The following is a 22,200-nucleotide window of genomic DNA, read 5'->3' as shown; positions in this document are numbered from 1 at the left end:
CTCTTACTACTCAAGACCCAAAATATCTTCACAGACAATTCTACATGAATTGTTGACTTACTTGGCATGTCAGGTGCCCCTCCTCTGACACTTTGACCATTGTGGCAGCCCAGTAGCTCCTGTCCTGCATAGCCTTCTCCATGCCATCAGCCTGAAGACCGGTGTCTCTTTGTAGCACGTCTAAGTGAGTCTTCCAAGTCTCCTTCTCCCATGTGCTTGAGACCATAGCACTAAGTTGGAGATTTCCTGTGATAATTCTTAATCATGAGTGAAGTACTGTTCCACTTCACACAAGCAGAAAACAGCATTCAAAACATCAGGAACATTTTCTTTATTCCTTCAATTACATAAAAAGTTATCTCATAACTTAAACATACAGACACATATTTGTCATCATATATCAATGTTACAAGTCTTAGAGATAGTATTCAATAACACATAGCCAACTATCACTTAACATCGATCAACATGTAAGTTATTGTGTTTCTATCTTGTTGATGTACAATGTACTTAAACTTCCTTTATTTATTTATGATACATGACAGGCAAATGATGAACCGATTTGCAACAACTACAGTTTTTTAAGTAGGTCAAAGTACATTGTATAAAATTGGAAAGCAAACCACTAATATGCCCCAATTTATATCACGATAACAGTATTGCTTTCATTATGTCATATAACCATAAAAAAGCCTATATTGGCATGGCCCTTGTGACAGACTCTAAGTCTAACAAATTAACAATGAAATGGAAGTTCAAACATATCGTTCACTGTTCTTTAAATTTTAATCACACTTTTCCTAAGGAAAATTCTGTTCTAACCAATGCATATTTATCAGTCGAAAGCGACTTGATACACGATGGCAAAGACGAGCACGGTAACCATGGAGACCAGAAGTGCGAGAATCTTCTTGTCTCTGTACCACGGGATCTTTTCATCAACTTCCTCTCGCTGCTTCCTCTGTCGTCGCCTCTTGTTCATCTTACGTTGGAACTCCTCCAGTTCTTCCTGATGGTGATAGAGAGTGAAGGTAAGGTGAGACAAGTCAAGTGTTTGTTTGACAAAACCGGTAACTGCCTTTGGGCATAACACACCAGTTTTAGACAGTAAGTAAAATCTGTGTAAGACTGGACTGTAAGGTTTGAACCACTCACACCTGGATGGACCCCCATTCTTTCCAATAATTGTGGGTTCTTTAAAGTGCTTGAGGTGTGGCTCTCCTCAAACACAGGGCCTCCAGCTTTACATCCCATCCAAGAGAATGTCTTTAACAAATTAAAGCTAGGTACTCATTTTCACATGAGCTGAGTAAGGAAATAGGTGTTAAGTGCCTTTCCCAAAGGGCCTGCTAAGGATTCGCAACCCAGAACCTTCCGATTCTAAGTCAACACAAGACCACCATGCCACCAACACATAGTATATCTTTACTTGCAAGTGGAGAACACATGTACACACTAGTACAGGCTGAAGATGCCCTGAGGGACTGTACTGACCTGTTGTTTTTGCTTCTCGGCTTCTTTATGTTTCTCCTTTTCTTGCTCAGCCGCCTGAATTTATGAAACATGAAACTGTTAATAACAATATTAACTGATACTAAATAGCACAAGTTGCTCTCCCTTGTTATAAGAGACAAAGGCATATTTCATCTTCATCATAATAATCAGCTTAATGATAGTCATAGAAAACGGTGATCTTAAAAGACAGTTTAGTTTTAGTTGCCCAATCCAGACCTCTCTGGAATAATTATACCTTCTGTTTTTCCTCCTTGACTTGTTGGCAGATGTCGTCACATTCCAATGTAACTTCTCCCTTCTGCAGGGCACTACAGCGCACATCCTATATCATGTAAATAAAGAATAGAATATCATATGAAGGTCTAACTTAAAACACTTTATCACATTATCTGAAAGTAATACATACAATCATGTACATATAATAAAGCATATTTTGGACCCTGAAAGCTTGGTTCTGTTGGGGCAAAATTCTCTTTGAAGAAAGGCCCACAAGAGTTTTTTAAAGATTTTACATATGATTTGATCATGTTTGGTCTACCCAAAAGCATGTATCATTTAACATAACACAAGTATCAGGTGTCATCATTGCCAAGGATATCTGGGGGAATGGGGTCAGGTTAATAGCCTGCATACACCACAGCATACCACAGTCCAGGATGATCTGTTCACATGGAGATGATTTAAAACTAGGTTCAAAAACATGCACTAGGCATACCAACGACTCATGCAGGGTTATATCAACACTGGACATAACTTATATCCTATTCCAGAACTATTGAAATATTATGTGTCCGACATAAGTAAAACAGACGTAAAAGAAGAGTCTATAAAACACAAGCTTCTGTGAAGTTGTAACACTGTTTGCTGAGCAGTGAGGATGTATTGTGCCAACAGAAATCAAAACAACATGACACGAGGAGAATGACCGACAAGAGGTTAATGACCTCTGTATACACAAGTTATGTGATGGGACTGTGCATCTGATACTTTATAGCTGGCAGTCGGTTCTGAGCTGACACCACACTTTTTTCAGTGAGGGGATATCGGCCTATTATGCTACAGTACCAGAAAATCTGATAAAATGCCTAAAATCGCTATGTTTTATGCGGACCTCAATAACTTAACACATACTGAAGTGGTCAATGATCATTAGACTTGCATGCATGTTATGGAAAAACCAAGACTGTAGCTGCAGCATGTATAATATCTGTTGTCTTGTCTATACCCAAGTACGACAGGACAACAAATACCATTGTTTTCATTTACCATTTGTTTTTCACATTAGGTCTTTTTTATTTCCAATTATTACTAATATCAGTCCCATTAGAAAACACATTCAAAGCTGTATTGGTGACCACCTTTACATAGGGACCACCTGGCCATTGTCAACATTTATTGGTGATCCCTTAGAAAGTTAGATATTTTCCCATTTGACAAAAGCATGAAGAATCCTGTCTATACCCCCTGTAGCTAGTGACCACCTGTCCACTACTCTACAGTGTACATTTAGTTTGTAAGGGAATTGTTGTACCATCCCATTTTGCAGTTTAAGTCATCGTCTTTCAGACTGATTGATTGAGAGAGAGATAGTGACCACCTGTCCACAAAGACGAGATTTTATTGGTTCCCTGAGTGGTTTTCTTGGGTAGTTCTAACTGTAAGAAGATTCTTGTAGAAAGATTTGACGAAGTCACCTTTTTCTTCCTGCGACAGGGACAGCGGATGTTGGTTTTACGGTTGCAGCTCTCTGCCCCGGGGCAGTCCCCGGCATGACACAGCTGGGTGCACTGGTGTCCACACGACAACTGGACAGGAAAAACCGGACAACACATGTCACAATTTCCTCTCATAACTCCAAAAACATGCACAAATAAAACATGAAATGTCAAGAAATAAGCTTTGTCATCAATAAATTATTCAAAATATCGGTATCCCTAAACTTTTGATTCACCACAGCCTTTTTCCTGTAAACACTAGTACCTCAACATTTAGGTTATAAAGCTCTCCTATAATTTGAATGACCTCATTGACCCCACCCTCCACCTCCAGGGTTGTCTTATATCTCGATTGCTTCCAATTAACTCTTTTCAAAAGGCGTTATTAAACAGAAGAAGCATTTTCTCCCACACGAAAGCCTTGGGCAAATTGTTGTGTGGATATGCTCTGCTGTCATAGGACAAAGACTGCCAGGTAAGAAGTTTCACTGGACAGCAAAGCTCTGTGACAAGATGTCCAGCACTCTGGTCAAACTCTTGCATTTTGGGTCTTATAAAACAAACAAAGCACATCAGCGAATTGCAGTAAAACCATAGCTATAGAAGGAGGTTTTACACTTTCACACATTGACTAAAGTACCCGCATGTACCCATGTATCATGATTGTGGTTACCAGTATTTGAATCCTTCATGTGTTACTTGTACATGTACATGTACTTTCTACTCTTCAACAAAGTTTGCTAAACAACATTTGTCACACTTATTTACTTATTTATTCGCTGCAGTATATGAGCACCGTGAATTGACCTTTTCACAACAACAACTTACAGTAAGGAACAAAGAGTGTTACATGTAAGTGCACCAGTTCTACCAGTAGTGAATGCTTTTATAATGGCAAAATTTGAAAAACAATTCTATTGTCAGAAACAACTGACTTGTGTAACCCTGACCCAGTACCGGACAGTTTTCAGTCATTACTCTCCAACCCTGGGGTGAAATGAACATTCTCCTATCTGATAATTATACAATCTCCTAACTGACAATCCACTGCATTGTGTTAGTTGTCAAAAGAAAGATGCATCACCTAGAAACCTTTTGACACCAGCGAAACAAAGCAGTGCGATAAGTATGGATTTAATAACATGGTAACTCCAGCAGGTGTTCAAACAAAGAGAGTGGACAGACCAGTTTGGGACAGGGACTCTGACAGCTCAGGAGGTCTTGTCTTGAATTGTCATTGGCATCTGTCCATTTGCTGCAGAGAAGACAACATTTATGTACAATCACCTGCCAACTGGCACAGACATTCAAACCTTATTACAGCCCAGTCTTACACAGCTTGTATTTACTGTTACAGTACAAAACTGGTGTTACAATGTACGTTTTAAGGCAGTTTACCACTTATGCAAACCAAACAAAATGCGTAACAGACAAATAGACATGCATCATGTAATTGTGAGCATGTCATTGAAGGGTACATCTCTACAACAGACCTGAGTCAGCTTACAGGTTGCCTAATGTGGCAAAGACTGTCATTTTCATATGGGAATGTTCAGCTATAACTGAAGCCGTACTTCTGTCATCAATTAGGATTTTACCATGATCAGCATTGACTGAAGGAGGCCATATACATGTGTAAAAATACAGCAGCCCTGCTGCCCCCACCCCACCTGCACTCGATGAAGAGCTGGATGATCCGACAGTGGCAGGGCTGGCGCACCATCTGTCCGCAGGGGGGGCAGGCGTCGGGGTGACAGGGGCGCAGACAGGGGTGAACACATCCCTCAGGACGGGGCTTAGTACACCCTTCCTCACACACCTCACACTCCGGACCAGCCTGGACAGCAAGGAAGCAAGGAAGTTCAACCACATTTATCAGTTTGAGGGGTAACTTGTTAGCATCTAATAAACTTGTAAGAAGAGTGGACCAGAAGATGTAAAGTTTGCTTTCAAATGGCAACATGTTAGCTAGAATCCTCCTAGGATATTTATATCCTAGGAGGATTCTAGCTAACATGTTGCCATTCAAATGTTATAACATTTCACTTACATTCTTGAAGACAGTTTAAGAACTGCAATTCATAACCTTTTTGAGGCCATAAGGGCAATGTGTTGTTAATTCACTGTGTCTAGCACGGTATTGCAAGGCAGAGCCCATCCCTCTCCTTCCACTGCTTTTTATTTCCCCAACCAAATGTTTCATTTTACACTTGGGCAGAGAGAGAAAAGTTTTGTGTAATAGTATCTCTCATTGAAATACCTGGTTTAATTGAAAAGTTTTCTTCATTATGGTACCACAGTGACACCAACTGAAAAGATGACACACTCCAAATATATGCCAAGCAGACTTGTAAAAAAAGTGCCACCTTTCTGTCACAGAAGGTACTGCAGTAACTGCACCCTTCCATAAAAACACCTCACATTTCCAGCATTGTCCTGTCATGTAACTACAGCCAAACCTGTACAAGTGACCAACTCTACATAAGGACCACCTGGCCAATGTGTTAAATCTTTGGTGGTCCTTTTTGGTGATATTTTTTCCCAATGACACAAGCATTTCAGTGGCCACCTGTACACATAGACCACATGGTGAGTGGTAATAATTTTTGCTATATGATATACACATACCTGCGATGGGTCTTCCCCAACGATGGTGACCAGATGACATATCTTCTGACAGGTGTGGTTGGTACAGGTGAGTCTCCGCCCACAGGGGCGTCCGCAGGGGAAGGGCCTGGCCTGGCTGCAGGGCAGGGGGCTGATCTGTGGAGAACATTAGGTTCACTGTTTTAATCAGCCTGAAATTTTTTCCACCATCTTAACTTTGTTTGATGTAACATCATGTTGAGCACCAAGTGCACCCCAGAGGTGTGACAACCCTAGGGGGATCCAGAGGAATGCTCCCCCTGGAAAATTGTGAAATTTTCACCCTCTGAAATGCTGTTTCCTGCATTTTGAGAGGCGAATTTTGCTGGTAGACTAAGCTTAGTTTAATGACGTATCTTTACACACTGATTTTTATCCGTTAAAGATGACAGCTCGGGAAAAATCCCCTCAATTAACGAGACTCAACTCACCTCATGGCCTCCCACACATTGTCTGGAAAAAAAGAAAACACACACAAAATTATTACTTTTCACAAAGCTCTTAAAATTAGAATTAGTAGAAGCAGCAGACCTTCAAAGAAGGGGTGTGATTTGTTCAATGATGAGTAAGAGAAGCAGTATAATTGGTACTGGTCTGAAGTACAAGTTCAATTTGCTGAAACATGTAGTTACAAAAATCACAGAAAACAAAACTCAGGCAATTGTGTGAGATGCCTGAAGCCTTACACAGGAAGCGGTACTTGGCAGGGAGGACAGTCGAACTTGACCACTGTCAGGACTGGCCGAAGTTCAGGCTCCCATGGTCCGGCACGCTTCCCCTGTCAACAACAGCAGACACTCTTACAGTCAGGGACATAGTGCTGTGTAATGATTGCTTAACTTGGTACTAGTATCTACTTGACAAAACATCATGCTTGCCCTCAGTTAAAGATGATGACAAAAGATAAGTGAACACACAGTATGTACATACATGTGTACATGTCCACCATATTTTGGGCTTTCTTTTTTTTGAAAATGCAACAGGGCATGACACGTACTGGCCAGGCAGTGACAAGGCTTTACAATTCACATTCCCATAGCAATAAGTAGTCAGTCATTTTGTTTTAACATCCCTTACCTTGTGCCCTATTTGAAATGTACAACATTACAATGTCACTTCAACTTTTACAACTGTTCTACTGATCTATCTTAATGCATTAGTCTATTCCTGTCATCCTATCAGTATCATTGCTGGGATCAATACACAGTAGTAAGAGGTTCCTAAACATACCTGAGGCTTCTGTAACACCTTGACAGCAGTATGGCAGGGGTGAGGACAGACGTGGGAACAGCCAGGCAGGGGTAGACAGCACCTCAGTCGGCAGGGGGGGCAGTCGTTAGCGTGGCAGGGGTGGGGCACGCGCTGGGGGTGGTGGCAGTCTGGGGGCTGTCTGGAAATATCATCACCATGTTTGTTACACTAATTAGTGAAATGGTTCATTTGTATTGAAATCATTGTATGTACATGTATGTATTTGTTTATGTACCGAAGACACCTGAAAAACAGGCCACAGACTTGAGTGTGATCTACTGATAAGGTAAGATCAATTAATAAATGAATGTATGTTAACATCTGTGTCCATAATATCACCAGGGTCCATAATATCGCCACCTTGAGAAAAAGTGTGCTTAAAGATATTTTTACTGCAACATACCCTAGGTATGTACATGTGAGGTGTGCAGGAGTGCATACCAAAAGTATGTTGCAGTAAAAATATCTTAAAGCCCACTATTTCTCAAGGTGCCGATATTATGGACACTGGTGATATTATGGACACGGATGTTACAGAAGTAACAGAATTGAGCAGAAAAGGTACATTTAGTATGTCAGCAAAACGTACTGCACCTGCACGAAACCCATAGTATTGTGCATACCACTTTGGCAGAACATCTTGTTTAAGGCTGTATTCGCGCATTTATGGATGACATCTTGTCTATGGTTTTGAAATGTTGTGTCGGAAAAGATATATCTGTAATGGGCAAAATTCTGTTGACCAAACATCCAACAGAAACTGAGGAAAATATGTTTTTTTTTGCAGGCCTAGAATCTTTTATGAAATAATTCTCAAACAAACCTGCATGGCTGCATGCACTTGGGAGGTTTGGCGCCTTTCTTCCTCCCACAGGGCAGCGTGACGACAGTCGAGCCGCAGTGACAGGAGATGTCCACTGTCTCATTACACGGGTAGCACTGGCCTGGGGAGGGGGGCAAACGCAGGGTTGGTTAGTGCCATTTCAACACTTGAATAAAGTATGTACATGTATTAAAATATGTCAATGAAGTTTAGACATACAGGTTGTGATACACAAGGAACTTGTTAGTACAGCAACTCGAAAACTGTCACACATTTCAAGTAGCATCCACTACTTTGGTCACTGACAAAAAGTAGTGGATGCTACTTGAACATCAGAAAGTTTTCAAATTTATCTAGCTGTTTGAGTAACAACTTCCTTGAGTTGGTACTAAACTGGGCAAAAACTATGCATTCCACTTTCAAGACATGGTACTGACTTAAGACAATATTATTCATTTTGAAAGATGAAAAGTATGCATGATATTCAGAACTAATTTCATAATGTATGATGGGTTATATACTGGAAACGTTTGCAGATTAACATCATCTCACCTGGATGACATTTTGTTGGACACTTGTGATTTCTGCAGTTCAGGGTTCGGCCACAGTTCTGGTCACAGGGTGGACACTGACCATCACAGCACTAGGATATAACAGTATTACACCATGGTTTATTACCAGTCCTCAGCAACGGTATGCAAGCATGTCTAACCATCGGAAGACGAGTAACAACAAATGCTAAACTGGATAGTGAGTGAGTGAGTTTATGTTTCACATTACTGGTGACCTCATACCACATCCTACTATCCATATAGCCTTGTCAATCAACTGAAACCCAATCAAATCCACTTTTTGCTGCTGAGGAAAAGATACATAAAACTCTAAACAAATACTACAACAATCATGTTTTTTGATGCTATAAGCCTTACCTTCCTGCGACACTGATGGCGCTGACAGCTGCGCATGTTGGTACACCTGGTCTCACACAGGTACTCCTTGTTACACGGCAGGGATTTCTTCCGCTGGCCACACCGACAAGTTTTAGTTGCCATCTCCCAACACTGGTGTGGAAAGAAGGCAAATGTTCCATATGGGGCATTCAATTTCAGCTTTGGCCATTCAATTTCAGCTTTGGCCACAACCTAGCACTAGTATTTGGTAACAGGTACTTGTAAGTTATCAGGGAAAGTCTTGCAGTCTATCTAACACTGACTGATTTTAGTTCAAAAGAGACAACAATTCACAATCTTTGCACTGTGAATTTACACAATAACCTTCAGCCTACTAAGGTAGCCATCTGGCACCAAATTTGTATTGGTCATGGGGTTAGGCAGTAGGGGGAGGGTTTAAGCATTTACCTGTCCACAAGGACCAAAGTGACACTTGTCCGTACACATGTGACTACCACATGCCAGGTCCTGGAACATAAATAAAAGAGTTGTACATTGTAACCATGTGCTACTATCAAGTACATATATTATGTTTTTTTCCAGAGCAACTGTTTTAACCATCACTTATGATAAAAATTAAAATAAAATAATAATAATGAAGCTTACATATTACTGCACATGATGAGTATTAATGTTCTATAGACTTTCTACTCACCTTCCCACAAGTATCTATACATGTTGGTGCATCCTCAGTACAAGACAGATCAGAATACACTATAGAGAACAAAAAAATCAAGACAAAAATCTCAATCTCACTTATAATCTCACTCATAATCTCATTCATAACAACAGAGCAGAACTTCTCAAGTACTAGTATAGATACCATATTATTTGGTTGTAAGAGTAGATTGTTAAAGTCTGTTTTATTTCCAAAATGAATTTTTTGGGCAAACATGTTATATATCATATCATTACAAACTGTTACAACTTCATGGATGCCAAGATTAGAACTAGGTTACCGTATTTGCAATCAGGACAGTGCACAGTTTGGAGGGAACCATGCAAATTGAACCTTTGACAACTTTCCTTTTCTCCCGGGTTAAAAACAAAATGAGCCTGACCTGTCTTCCCACAGGGACAGGTTCTCTGCCCAGTCCTGGGACAGGGACCACAACTTCCACCATGACACACCTGGAGCATAGAAACTAGTCAGAACTTAAAATGTACAGAATTTTTCTAGAAGCCAACCTGTACTGAAATTGTCTCATTTCCATCTACCCTTGTCGATTCATACTGTATTTTACACCCCCCATCTCATTCATTCAACAAAATTGTCCTCAGATTCAGAATGTACAAAGTAGCCCAAAAGTATATGTACATTCACTGCTGAACAAAATAGCAAACGCACATGCATGCACACACGAATATGCACAAACAAAGAAATAAAGAGAGAGGGCAAGACCAAAGTGACACCTACCTTTTCACAAGTATGGAAACCACAGCTTAGAGGCTTTCCACACACCTAGGCACAAACCAGATTCAACATCAATGTAAATACGAGTACTACACATTTGGAATAGTGAACACTGGTCTTTTAGGAAGGGAATACCGTACTACACTGGGATGACAAACATCTTAAGGATAAAGCCTGTATTATGAATTTCCATGTCTTTTTGCCACATATCATTTTAACCCTGGCACGCCTACCTTGTCACACTGCCATGTAGGCTCAGCACACGGCCGGACAGATGACTTCTGCCCACACTGACAGGGCTGGGCACTCTCCTTCCTACAGGGGGGACAATCTCCTACAAGGGGCACACAGGCATAGAATAAACAGTACAGTAAGACTAAAAAATGTATAGCAACAAGATATCAGAGACACGACAGGGGTTGACATTGTTGACCAGATACACCCAGTGTTGATGTCACACTTCAGAGAAGCCACGTGACAAGTCTCACTGGGTCAGTCTATTGACCAAGTTCAATTGCATTGGAACAAAAGTTTTAACTTTAACAAACAAGATCCAGTTTAATGTCTTTTTCCCTGAAACTGGGGGGTTAGACGTGCTTGCATCAAGTGCAAGTCTTTTTTGAAGCAAGATTTTTTTTTACGGCTGTTTGTCACAAAACAGTACCTGTATGACACAGCTGTCCACAGGTGTGCAGGCCACACGGCAGCTTCCTGCCACACACCTGGCTACAGGACCAGTTCTGGGCAGCACACCTGCGAGGTTCAGGTGGTTTCTTCCGACAGTAACACGCACTCCTCACCATCTGTGGGCAGGGGGGGCAGGGGCCTACAACAGGCAGTCACAATGTGTTACAATAGGGGACTTTTTCCACCTAAAACACTCATGCATTCAACCTACTACATACTTCTCTTTTGGAAGGGAAAACAAACATAAAAAAAAATACATTTGGATGTCCCTGACAAAAAATTATAACATCAATTCCAATGTCTAAATTTAATCTTCACATTTTGAAAGTTTTGCAGTACACATATACATTCAATGGAACTTTTGGAAGCCCATGTGTAAAAGAATCCTGTGACATAACCCAGGTTATCACAGGAATGACATGAATCACTATATGCACAATGACACATATATCACGAATAGAGGACCCTCCACAATACTACATCCTTGGTTGGACAACACCTATCTGTAACGTGGTGCCTACCTGGATGGCAGAGGAGCAGACAGTTGTGACCACACTCTGGCTGGAGAGCACGGCCACAGGTCTGTCCACAGGAGTGGGGAACCAGCCACGGGTCAAACTCTGGGTCTTCCTGTTATAGGATAGAAAACACAGGCAAGCGGACTCAACACATGTACCTATATGTATGAATGTGACAAACATAATACAACTGAAGGTAGATCTTGGATAATGTTTTGTATTTGTTGTACTTATGCCTCAACTATAGGCGTAGGGAATTGGTGGATACTGGATAGGTAGGACACGGGCAAAACATGAACATTCAACTCACCACTTTTCCACAGAAGCAGAAATATCTAGTGGGAGTCTCAGCCTGACTGTAGTCGTGTCTGCACTTTGGGCTGTTCAAAGGGTGTAAACATACTTTGTTATACATCAGTATCTGTGATATTTAAGGTGATGATATATAATGGAGTACTGATAGATTTACCACTGACAGGTCAAGTGAGGCATTGTCTACTGGTGCAGTCAGTCCTTTACTTGGCAACCTTTCTTGGCCTTTCTCTTTAATTTGCCTCCGCAGCAGCTATTCTCTTAGTTTCAAATGTCAACATCTGAATGGAAGACATTAAAAGGCCTATCACTTGCAAAAGTGATCAGATGAGGCCAGGATCTGACCACTAGTACTCACCACTGCCATGGGATGTCCCTGTTGGGAAAGTGTTCGTCTGACAGGAGGGATGTCTGTGTGACTCCGTCCCTCACCCAGCGCTGGATACACTGTAGGTGCATCATACACGCACACAGGCGACAGTTCCACACCTGCAGGGAGGAAGCAGAGGTAAATTAATTGTCTTATGGAAGAATTGGCAACTCTGTTGTTTCAGGTAATTACTATAGCCAGAATAACAGTTATACATTAGGGGCATGGTCAATAGATAGCTTTAAACAATGTCTAGAGCTTCAAAAAGTTCAAGGGTTAGGTGTAACAAGTCGATCGGTGTAATATAGCCAGCTGCAGCCGCGCCGCGTGCCTGCGAAGCTGGTGTGTTACGCCGAAAGGCGGTTATACCGGCTATACAGATACAGAAACATTAGTGTCACAAGCAAATGCTATGAAGTTCAAATTCATATAAACATCAGAGTAAGATTAAGAAGTTCTCTTTCATATATGATAAAATCCGAACTGCACAAAGATGAAACCCAGACCGGCTCGTGTCTCTTGATGGTGGCGATACAGATGAGACAAACAGCTGCTCCAGAGTGGCATGTCTGCACCAGGTGCTGCTTCACATGACTCAAATCTGCATCCTCATCTGAACCTGGGGGAACAAAAAGACACTAATGTTCAACCTTTGAGACCAAATGCATTAATAGATGTATGGTTAACAAAACTGTCGCAAAGTCAACATGCGATGCAGATAACTTATCAAAACTCATGATACAAAAGCAATCTAAGTACAGCTGCAGTAAAAAGAAACAAGAAATCAGAGATTTTAATTCCATGGAAGTATGCAATTCACTTCATGTTAAGCCTTGTTGGCTCCTGGCCAGATTCTGCAACCTATGACTTCCTGTCATTCTGCCTTTCAATCATCCCCACCCATGTATTGTCAACCTACTTGGCCAGACAAACAGATCCTAGTAGTAGTACACAAACCCACAGCTCTACCACCCAAAACTTCCATACCCTGGAGCAAAAAAAAACTTTAAGTAGACCAAAGAGGATGTTTGGTATTACCAAGTGCCTGGTTATAAGATTTGACTGCAGAAGTCAGGATCTTCTCCTTGTCCAGTTCCTCCTCCTCTGATGACGAGTCCTGGTACTGGTCCAGATGTCGCTGTGCCGATTCCTGCATCTGTCTCTGAGCTGCCTCCATCTTCTTCACAGCCGCATCATAATCCAGCTTGGCTTCATCACTCTCTCCTGGAGCAAACAACAAATCTGACATGTCAGACTTCCGGAAAGTATTTTAAGTTTGCAGACTACCCTTAATACAGCTTAATGCCATCTGAAAGCTTCTTTGCTAAATCAATCATAAGTTTCATGTATCTGTTTAAATGCTTGACTTTTGGGATTTCAGACTTCCATAAAGTGTTTATTTGGTTTTCATGACCTTCGAGTTGGCATACTTCTGTGAAGGATTTCCAAGGATGTATTGGAACTGGAGAGGATTGTAGGATGTAATTAGGCATTACACCACTTTCCATACCGGCTAAATGAATAAATGAATGGATGGGTGAATGAATTGTAATAAACCTGTACTATATGAGTGAGAGTGAATGAATGAATGAATGAATGCAGTTATCAACCTATACTATATGAATGAATGAATTAATAAATAAATTCAATCAATCTGTACTAAATGAATGAGAGGGTAAATAAATGCATGCATGAACAAAATGACTAAATTTATGAGCATATGAATGAATGAATGAACGAACGAATGAATGACATTCACACCTTGTTTCCCCTGCTCAAGGGAACGCTTCTGCTTCTTGCCCCGGCCGCCAGATTTGCGCCTGTCCCCGCCGGCGTCCTGTCCCCAAGCCCTCCTTCTCCCCCCGCCCCCTGCCCGGCCCGAGCCCCCCTCCCCTCGGTATCGCTGCGGCCGAACATGTCTCCCCTCCCGCGGGACGGCCACTGGCCCCCGCCCGGCCGGTCCCGCTCTCCCCTTGACTGTTTCTTGCCCCGCCCCCTCCCCAAGAACGACTGGCGAGAAGGATCCATTGCCTAGCAGTTGCGTCAACTGTAGGCAGAGGAATAGAGCCGAAAACATAGAGAAGATTGGTTCACCACACGTTAACAATCTGCGTGGCACTTCCGAACCGCAGCAGGTGTGTGATCGCTGATAGTGGGGAGGGGATCGCACGGACTTCCACCTATGGAAAAGCCCATAAAGATATAGGGAAATCGAGTTGAAATCATTTATATATTAAATCATACCTTATCCTCAAAACTACCAAATTTTCCTACACTGGCTAAAAGATCTTTAATACAAATATAATCAATGTTTTTAATGGATATTTATGCACAAATGTACGAGTATGAACTAATATATTAAAAGATGTAATATAAAAAAGTTCCTATATCTTTAATGGTTTCTACCAGTCTGCAATGGGGGGGGTTATTTGGGGTCGTACATCCGGGAATCTTTCTCTTTCCTCGTCCATCCAAAATGGCGGTCCAGGTTTCCAAAAAGAGGAAGGTATGTGTGGCACTGATGTTCAATTTACGTCCGTATATCAAAGAAATCAACATAAATATTGATATTAGGTTATCAGCCATGCTTTTAGCTCTCCGTATGTGTAGTTTAGCTGGTGAAAAATATTTAGTTTTGCCCCGATGAGTCGGATTCTAGTTGGTCATGATGTCACATTTTTCACCCCTAGTTCGTCGCGGATGGAGTGTTCAAGGCTGAATTGAACGAGTTTCTGACTCGTGAGCTGGCCGAGGATGGCTACAGCGGCGTGGAAGTCCGCGTCACCCCCACACGGACCGAGATCATCATCCTAGCCACCCGCACACAGAACGTTCTAGGCGAGAAGGGCCGCCGAATCCGCGAGCTCACCTCGGTGGTACAGAAACGGTTTGGCTTCGCCGAGGGCACAGTTGAGGTAAGGGACAAAACTTTTACGTACAGATAATTATGCGATCCTTTATAAAAGAGTAACTATTCAAATCAGCAGTGCTTGAAGTTGTAAATTACATAGTCTGTAAGTCTGTTATCAATCATCATTTAGTACAGATTGTCATATGCTGTTTATACCTCTACCTCTTAGACTCTAGATAATAATTTATGATATTTAGGCTTTGGTATAAAAAATTATTTTCACGATCAGTTAACCGAGACAAGGTTAAACTGTTAGGCTAAGTTAAAACTGTAGAAACAAACTATTTGTAAATATATAGTAGTATTAGCAGATAAATTTGACTTTATTGGGACATATCACACCTGTATAACTCTTACGATATGTAGCTAACATATATATATTTTCTCTCTCCCATCACAGCTGTATGCAGAGAAGGTTGCCCAGCGTGGTCTGTGTGCCATTGCGCAGGCTGAGTCTCTTCGGTACAAGCTACTCGGTGGTCTGGCTGTCAGAAGGTACAAGGTTGATCCTTCCTCTGTTGCACTTGCAGTACCAATTTGTATGATGATGACCTTCAAAAGCCTTTATTGAAAGTCTCTAATTAACTAAAGGCACTGCTTTGATACACAAATAATTGTGTAGCCTGTGCTGAACCTGTCTTCTGTATCTCTCTATTCAGACTGACTCTTAAGCATGACATTATGAAAACGTTCCTTGCAATGGTGTATACATATACTTTGACACTTTATCATAAATCCTGAATAACATGCCAGTTTGTGTGATGGATAATATAAGAAACTTAAAAATGATTCTTTGATATTATTGTGTCCTTGTTGAGAAACACAAATTGAGTCTAGTTTCATAGAGCTCAAATGCATTAAATAATACAGAAGAAATATGTGGAAACCATGGCATCACAATATTTAACAATTGATCATGAACAAACTGACTGTTCCCTCCCAGGGCATGCTATGGTGTGCTGAGGTTCATCATGGAGTCCGGCGCCAAGGGTTGTGAGGTTGTTGTGTCGGGTAAGCTGCGTGGACAGCGTGCCAAGTCCATGAAGTTCGTGGACGGTCTGATGATCCACAGCGGTGAGCCCGCCAACTCCTACGTGGACTCCGCTGTCAGACACGTCATGTTGCGCCAAGGTGAGGAAAAGTGCTTTTAAGTTTTGTTTGCCTGAACATTTATGATGAGATCCAAGTAATTAAGACATCTTTTAACAAAAGCAGTATTATGACAGGTAAAGCGATTTTCTTTTGTGGTCAGACTGATCAGAGGTAAATATAGACCCATGGACTTCTTGAGGCCGAAGGGGCAGTGGGTTAACCCACTGTGTCTAGGGCATGATTTTTACCTCCCCAACAGAAGTCATGTACCCTTTTTACACCTGGGTGGAGGGAGGAAAGTCGTGTTGCTGCCTTTCCCAAGAACACAACATCTTACCAGGGATGCCAGGAATTCAACTTGTGACCTCTCAATCTCATGTCTGCTACAGTGCTAGCTTTAACCACCTGGCCATTCAACACCACTATCATATATATCCTGAAATATCAGGATAAGCCAAACTGATGTTTGTTTTGCAACATTTCCCAGGTGTCCTGGGGATCAAGGTGAAGATCATGTTGCCCTGGGACCCGACTGGCAAGACTGGCCCCAAGAAACCCCTGCCTGACCACGTCAGTATTGTGGAGCCTAAAGATGAGATCATGCCATCAGGTAAGTAGGAACCAACTAATCTTCTACTCTCAATTAAAAGTTTCTAAGGTAGTGAAAATCTATACATATTTATACGTATTTTGTACTTACAGGAAGAAAAACTTTCATCATAGTGTTATATTTTTGAACTTCCAGGAAAAAACTGTTGGTCGGTTGGTAAAATGTTTTGAGGCCACATCTGTCATAGCCTGGATATAGACTGTCCTCTGGGTTAGTTCACAGGCCTAGGCCAGGTTCCTGGTGTGTCTGTCACTCCAAATCACATTGGAAGAGAAGGCTTTGCCCTGTTATTGAAAGTGTTGAATGAACACATTGTTCACAGGTTTTACTAATTGATTTGTTTGTGCAATTTCTATTCCAGGTCCATCGTCTGAGCAGAAGGGTGAGAAGGGCGCCCCGGCCCCAGCTGCAGCCGCCGCAGGTGCACCTGTCCAGCCAGGTGCCATGGGGGCACCTGCCATGGGCGGGCCTCCAATGTAAGCTGTGCGCTACTTTTCCTTTCAATTTCAACAACTTCTGGCATGTCCATCTCTTTGTGGTGACACTTGCAGTTGTTGTGTCCATCCCCCACCTCCCCCCCCCTGTATTTTTCATTCTCATTAATAATGGCAGGTTATAATGACAATTGCACTTTCCTTATGTTGCTTTCATCAGTAGCTAATGCTTACCTGCTTGTTTGTTTTTTGCTCCTCACAGCTGGCACCAGGAGGAGATGCCACCACCTCAATAAACAACAAACACCTGGACTAGCAGCAACTAGAGGCTGCTGAGACATTACCAATTCTGGAAAAATAAAGAAAACTATCCTGTCTCAGTGACGTGTTGTGTTGTCATTTTGTTTGGGGCAAGCAGTCTATTTCAAGACATAGTAGTAGAAATTTCATTTAAAAAGTCAAAAGTAAATGAGGTAAAAAGTTAGAACAGGGCATAGGAAGCCAAACAACAACTTGGTTTTTGCAAAAAAAAATGCTTATGAACATGAATGATCCATGCTAATAGTCTAGTTGCTGGTTTGGCCATGGTCTAAGCCCTTGATGAGGATAAGTTTCTGGTATCTCTCCACATGAACATTTGATGCTAAGATGTAATCTGTCCTGATAATGCAGGGGAAGGAAAAATGGCCCTTCATCTCTGAACAAGGTAAGTTAAAAGATTTGCTTTGGACAAAAGTAAATGCAGCACCATCCATTTTGGGTTTCTCCAACAAGAGTGCATTAATTTTGCTGTTATGCCTGGGAGGGGCAATCAATGTCTTACTAAATAGAAGGGAAAATTAAGAAGATGGGGAGGGAAAGTAACTAAAAGGATAGGGACGAAAATATTCCCGCAAAGTAATGCAGGGTATGACCGTGCTTGGAGTCCTCAGCCTATTGAGGTTAAGCACGTAATATGGAAGAAGAGAAGATGACTGCGTGGACAGTACAAAAGCGACACCTAGCAGAAATCGCAGGTCAATAGTGATCTGCGATTTTTACTACTTCTGCTAGATGTCGCTTTTGTACTGTCCGCGCGGTCATGCACTGCAGTACTGCCTGAGTCCGCATGGCAGTAGTACCGGAAGTAGGTCAAATATGGCCGCTACACGGGACAGTCTGAACTCAAATATTTTTTTCTGTTGCCATTACCAGATAAAGAATAATTCTTTACCAAAATGAAGCGAATCTGGGCACTTAAATTTCTTGAAAATTGATTCTGGTATAAGCTCCTAAAACGCACCACATAGTCTATCCAATTGTTGTCGTGGCCGAGTGGTTAAGGCGATGGACTAGAAATCCATTGGGATCTTCCCGCGCAGGTTCGAATCCTGCCGACAACGATATATCTTTTTCATTTTTTATAATATTTTCAGAACATTTTTTTGTTTTTAGTGACATCGACTTTCATCACTTTTCGTTAACTCACGACTACGGCTTTTATTTTTTACGTACCTTTTTTTCAACATTTTATTTGTTTTGCGCAATGCCATGGCGCCAACTTCCAATACATCACGACTGTATGTAGGTTTTACTGTAGTTAGAACGGCAATTATCTTTACAATCTTTACTTAAGAATATCCATATTTGTTTTTTCGATTCCTCGAAATGCGTAGATATGTGCGCAACTTCCGTTTTTCATGGGCATAATTCAAGAAATTTGGGCTCGGAAAATGCATGTCGTGTTTTTCCAAAATGGGCTAGCAGCAGTCATCGGACGACTCCACTATTATGGAGGTAGATACACCGAGTTTTCTTAAATCTTATAGAATCAAACGGCCTGATTACATTATAAAAAACATTTGAAATACATTATTACAAGTAATTTACGATGTAAATTTAAGACTGTAGTGGATATTTTACAAAAGATATAAGCCTGAAAGGAGCAACTTTTCTGTTGACTATCACATTGACATAATGGTAGAAGCAAACAACCCACGTAAGCAGAAACCCAAGCTGTAAACAAAGGAAACTTTTCGACTTACTAGTAACGTGGCGATTGTGGAGAGAACGATGGCGAAAGCGGAAAAACAGACGCCGAACTTATTCCAAAAGGTGGAACTGATCCGACTGGCAGAGAGAGTGAGAAGAAATCGTCGAAAGCTGAGCTTAGATTAAATGAGTTTGCAGTCGATAGAAATTTGTTTGGAGTTGACAGAAACTTTGTTGCTTGATTTCTTTCGTTATAGGTAACGTACATGTAGTATGTACAAATAACAGTAAATGACAACCAGTGATTTTGTATGTTTTAGTGTGAATGGTTTCATTGTCCCAATAGATTAACAGAGTATGTTGAGTGTATCTTTGATGTCAATGCATTATAATGTTTCCTTGCAATATTTCTGTATTTTTTTTCAAGCAAGTACCATGAGTACAACTAAAGCAAAAGAACAAAAAAATATTTAACTATAACACGTACATCTAAAAAGAGGTTTACCTTGCGCAATGTATGTTTTCATATGTTTCAGAATAAAGACATCTCTGTTGGTACTGCTGAAAGCATGTGTCACTTTTTTTTTAATGGGGGTCAACTAACTGGCTGTTTCTCTATGGCCTGGCCATATAGGTCAGATTTGGCCAGTCCCTTGAGTGACCACTATAGACAGGTTTGACTGTATTTGAAATTTCTTGTATTCTCTTGAGCTTGCATTTCATACTTGGGCAGGATTTACCTAATTTTAGCCATGAGTGAGTGTCCATGTCCACTGGCACTGTACCTAAATGATATTACACATTTTCATGATACATGTACTACAGTACTTGTTCTTGGAAGCATACCAAAATGCATTTCACCTCACTATGACTATGTATTCTACAGATGCACATGTAGTTTAATCCCTTGTTGAGAAAGAAACACACATCACACATAGGACATTCCCGAGATATTTTTTATTACATTAGATGTTGGTAATGTATTTGTCTAGTCCTCACTCTCCACATTCACCGTCCCCAGACCTGCAAACACAGAAGAAAAATTGTTTAACCTTTAAAATCAAATCCAAGGACATTCAAGGAGCTAGGAAGGATTTAATGGGAGGGGTTGTTTGATAATATTATACAAATCTATACAGGTCTATGTTTTGTGTAATTTAGGTTTCTTTGATGAACTTTGAATCTCATTATTTCACATCTATGTATAACTGTGTTACTCATACTGTTACCATTTTTACCACAGCTTGCTTCTTCCATCTTTCCTGAATGCTGACACATTATTTTCTTACAGACAAGACTCAAAATTGGCAGTTTCCATCCTATCAGTATGTGACATTTAAATGCTTTGGTCTCACATGCATCATTGTTAGAATATACATGTACAACTAGTACTAGTATCGATTCTCATGAAGGTGAACCCATGACTCCAGCCTTCCCGGCAGTCCTTACGTTTGAAGGATGTGACGGGGACGTATGTGACCAGGGTGTAAAGCTTGTTGGGCGAGTCCTCGTCTTCGTTCCTCTTCCTGGCCAGACGGACCCTCAGCCTGCATGGGGGACTCCTGTAACAGTGGAGATCTGGATTTAGTATAGGGCTGTGTACCAGTACTGAATATCAGTACAATGCAGAAAAACATGTGCTAATGGGTCAAATTGTTCAGGTACAGGTCTGGACCTGTCCCTAAGCCTCTGTACCGGTACCTCACAGTAATTCTATGCCAACTTCTTTGCGCAGCTTTTTGTCATAAGAAGTGTACACCACTACATGTGTTTTCACACCCCAAGACCCAAGCATACTGTACCTGACACCCTTGGCCCAGACTTGCTTGTTGAGCCGTGTGTCGATGCGAACATCGGGGGTGCCCATCATCTTCTCAGCAAACTTACGGATCTCCTTCACTGCCCGGGGAGCACGCTTCTTGAAACCCCTGGGAATGGTTGATACAAGCACAACAGTCTTATCAACTTATTGCACAAATCCTGAAGGAGGGAAGGATAATATATACACACAAAAAAACTACTGACAAAGAGTACACCTGGTCTCCATGAGATTGAAATCCATCTTTGATCTTTTTTCAAATCAAATTCTTCTGGGGCAAGTTCAGACAACCTTAATTTTCATCATGACAATGATCTTTCTCCTTACTCATACATATAGAACACAATTAACATGACTGTAAATAAGCAAATCTATGAATTTTTTCACTGCTTGGCTACCTGGTGAAGCTTTGATTTTTGCTTAATCTTGATCTTGATTAATACTTGATACGCTGTACAGTCCAGAGAGAAGGCATCTTATGTCCTGGTCTTCACTCATTGCTGCTATGCTGTATCATAATCTATACATATGTAGATTCATAAAAGAACCTACACAGATTACATGTACTCAGTGACAGTTGTACATGTACTCACATGCCATGGACTCTCTTGTGGAGGTTGACGGTGTATTCCCGGGTCACCACCTCATTCATGGCAGAGCGCTTCTTCTTCTCACCCTTCTTGTTAGGAGCCATCTGCGATTTCAAATACATCGAAACACTTCATTTCGAAAGCATGGATCTGAGTACATTTTGTACAGTGCACAGTATATAATTTGTAATCTGCAACAGCAACACTGGACATAACAACACAAGGCAGGTATGGGAAGATCTGCCTTTCTAACAGGGATCTACTGACAGTGTGGTGTTCTTCTTCATGCCGTTACAGAAATAGGCCATCGAAAGGTGTGAACAACGTATATACAGACTTTTTACCGTGTCAGTCTATATGATTTCTACTCCGCTTTGAAAATACAGTAAGACAGCACAAGGGAGCTGTATCGTACCAGTACAACTACATCGAATTTTAAGTACCAGTAACTAGAGTAAAACTACAAAATCAATCAGATAATATTCCTTGTATCCTGCTTTATCTATCTGGATGACGATTATTGCCAGATCGTCTTCACAGACGTCTGATTACGACTGATTTTAGAGGGATGT

General features: G+C 41.2%; 3 protein-coding genes and 1 non-coding gene across 4 annotated transcripts; 2 read left to right on the top strand and 2 right to left on the bottom strand.

Moving 5' to 3' along the window:
• Positions 1–186: 186 nt before the first annotated feature.
• On the bottom strand, positions 187–14,344 carry LOC109467920 (NF-X1-type zinc finger protein NFXL1-like). The gene is given in 27 exon segments (XM_019766070.1): positions 187–1,009; positions 1,495–1,548; positions 1,751–1,837; positions 3,210–3,320; positions 4,416–4,485; positions 4,901–5,067; positions 5,859–5,993; positions 6,308–6,329; positions 6,563–6,654; positions 7,107–7,266; positions 7,951–8,071; positions 8,503–8,593; positions 8,880–9,011; positions 9,309–9,368; positions 9,556–9,614; positions 9,962–10,031; positions 10,318–10,362; positions 10,548–10,648; positions 10,979–11,140; positions 11,523–11,631; positions 11,830–11,899; positions 12,190–12,320; positions 12,708–12,820; positions 13,240–13,425; positions 13,963–14,048; positions 14,050–14,096; positions 14,098–14,344. Coding segments are annotated over 27 exon segments (2,787 nt in total). The 5' UTR covers positions 14,230–14,344; the 3' UTR covers positions 187–835.
• A 283-nt stretch (positions 14,345–14,627) lies between these two features.
• LOC109468015 (40S ribosomal protein S3) lies at positions 14,628–17,630 on the top strand. The gene is made up of 7 exons (XM_019766219.1): positions 14,628–14,707; positions 14,892–15,116; positions 15,513–15,607; positions 16,056–16,243; positions 16,692–16,814; positions 17,176–17,290; positions 17,511–17,630. Exons 1-7 carry the CDS (start codon positions 14,678–14,680, stop codon positions 17,542–17,544), a joined length of 810 nt encoding a protein of 269 aa, XP_019621778.1. The 5' UTR covers positions 14,628–14,677; the 3' UTR covers positions 17,545–17,630.
• Positions 17,631–18,548: 918 nt separating this feature from the next.
• Trnas-aga lies at positions 18,549–18,630 on the top strand. Its single transcript has one exon. It is a non-coding gene; the product is annotated as a tRNA-Ser (tRNA).
• Positions 18,631–20,158: 1,528 nt separating this feature from the next.
• LOC109468053 (60S ribosomal protein L31-like) lies at positions 20,159–21,858 on the bottom strand. The gene is made up of 4 exons (XM_019766273.1): positions 21,632–21,858; positions 21,022–21,147; positions 20,669–20,781; positions 20,159–20,242 (listed from the first exon to the last, which is right to left on the bottom strand). The coding sequence occupies exons 1-4, from the start codon at positions 21,748–21,750 to the stop codon at positions 20,208–20,210; spliced, it is 393 nt and encodes a 130-aa protein (XP_019621832.1). The 5' UTR covers positions 21,751–21,858; the 3' UTR covers positions 20,159–20,207.
• Positions 21,859–22,200: the final 342 nt, after the last annotated feature.

Source organism: Branchiostoma belcheri, unplaced genomic scaffold (assembly GCF_001625305.1).
Source record: "Branchiostoma belcheri isolate BF01 breed outbred unplaced genomic scaffold, Haploidv18h27 scaffold19, whole genome shotgun sequence".
In the NCBI taxonomy this organism is placed as follows: Eukaryota; Metazoa; Chordata; class Leptocardii; order Amphioxiformes; family Branchiostomatidae; genus Branchiostoma; species Branchiostoma belcheri.
The sequence above is the reverse complement of the archived record's forward strand: the minus strand, read 5'-3'. Positions and strand labels throughout refer to the sequence as shown.

Excerpts from the sequence above, each read along its gene's own strand:
- LOC109468015 (XM_019766219.1), top strand. The coding sequence starts at position 14,678 with ATGGCGGTCCAGGTTTCCAAAAAGAGGAAG. Across the intron at positions 14,708-14,891 it reads AGGTTTCCAAAAAGAGGAAG|TTCGTCGCGGATGGAGTGTT; the intron begins GTATGTGTGGCA and ends TTTCACCCCTAG. Across the intron at positions 16,244-16,691 it reads ACACGTCATGTTGCGCCAAG|GTGTCCTGGGGATCAAGGTG; the intron begins GTGAGGAAAAGT and ends AACATTTCCCAG.
- LOC109468053 (XM_019766273.1), bottom strand. The coding sequence starts at position 21,750 with ATGTATTTGAAATCGCAGATGGCTCCTAACAAGAAGGGTGAGAAGAAG. Across the intron at positions 21,148-21,631 it reads CACAAGAGAGTCCATGGCAT|GGGTTTCAAGAAGCGTGCTC; the intron begins GTGAGTACATGT and ends AACCATTCCCAG. Across the intron at positions 20,243-20,668 it reads CCCCGTCACATCCTTCAAAC|GTCTGGGGACGGTGAATGTG; the intron begins GTAAGGACTGCC and ends CTGTGTTTGCAG.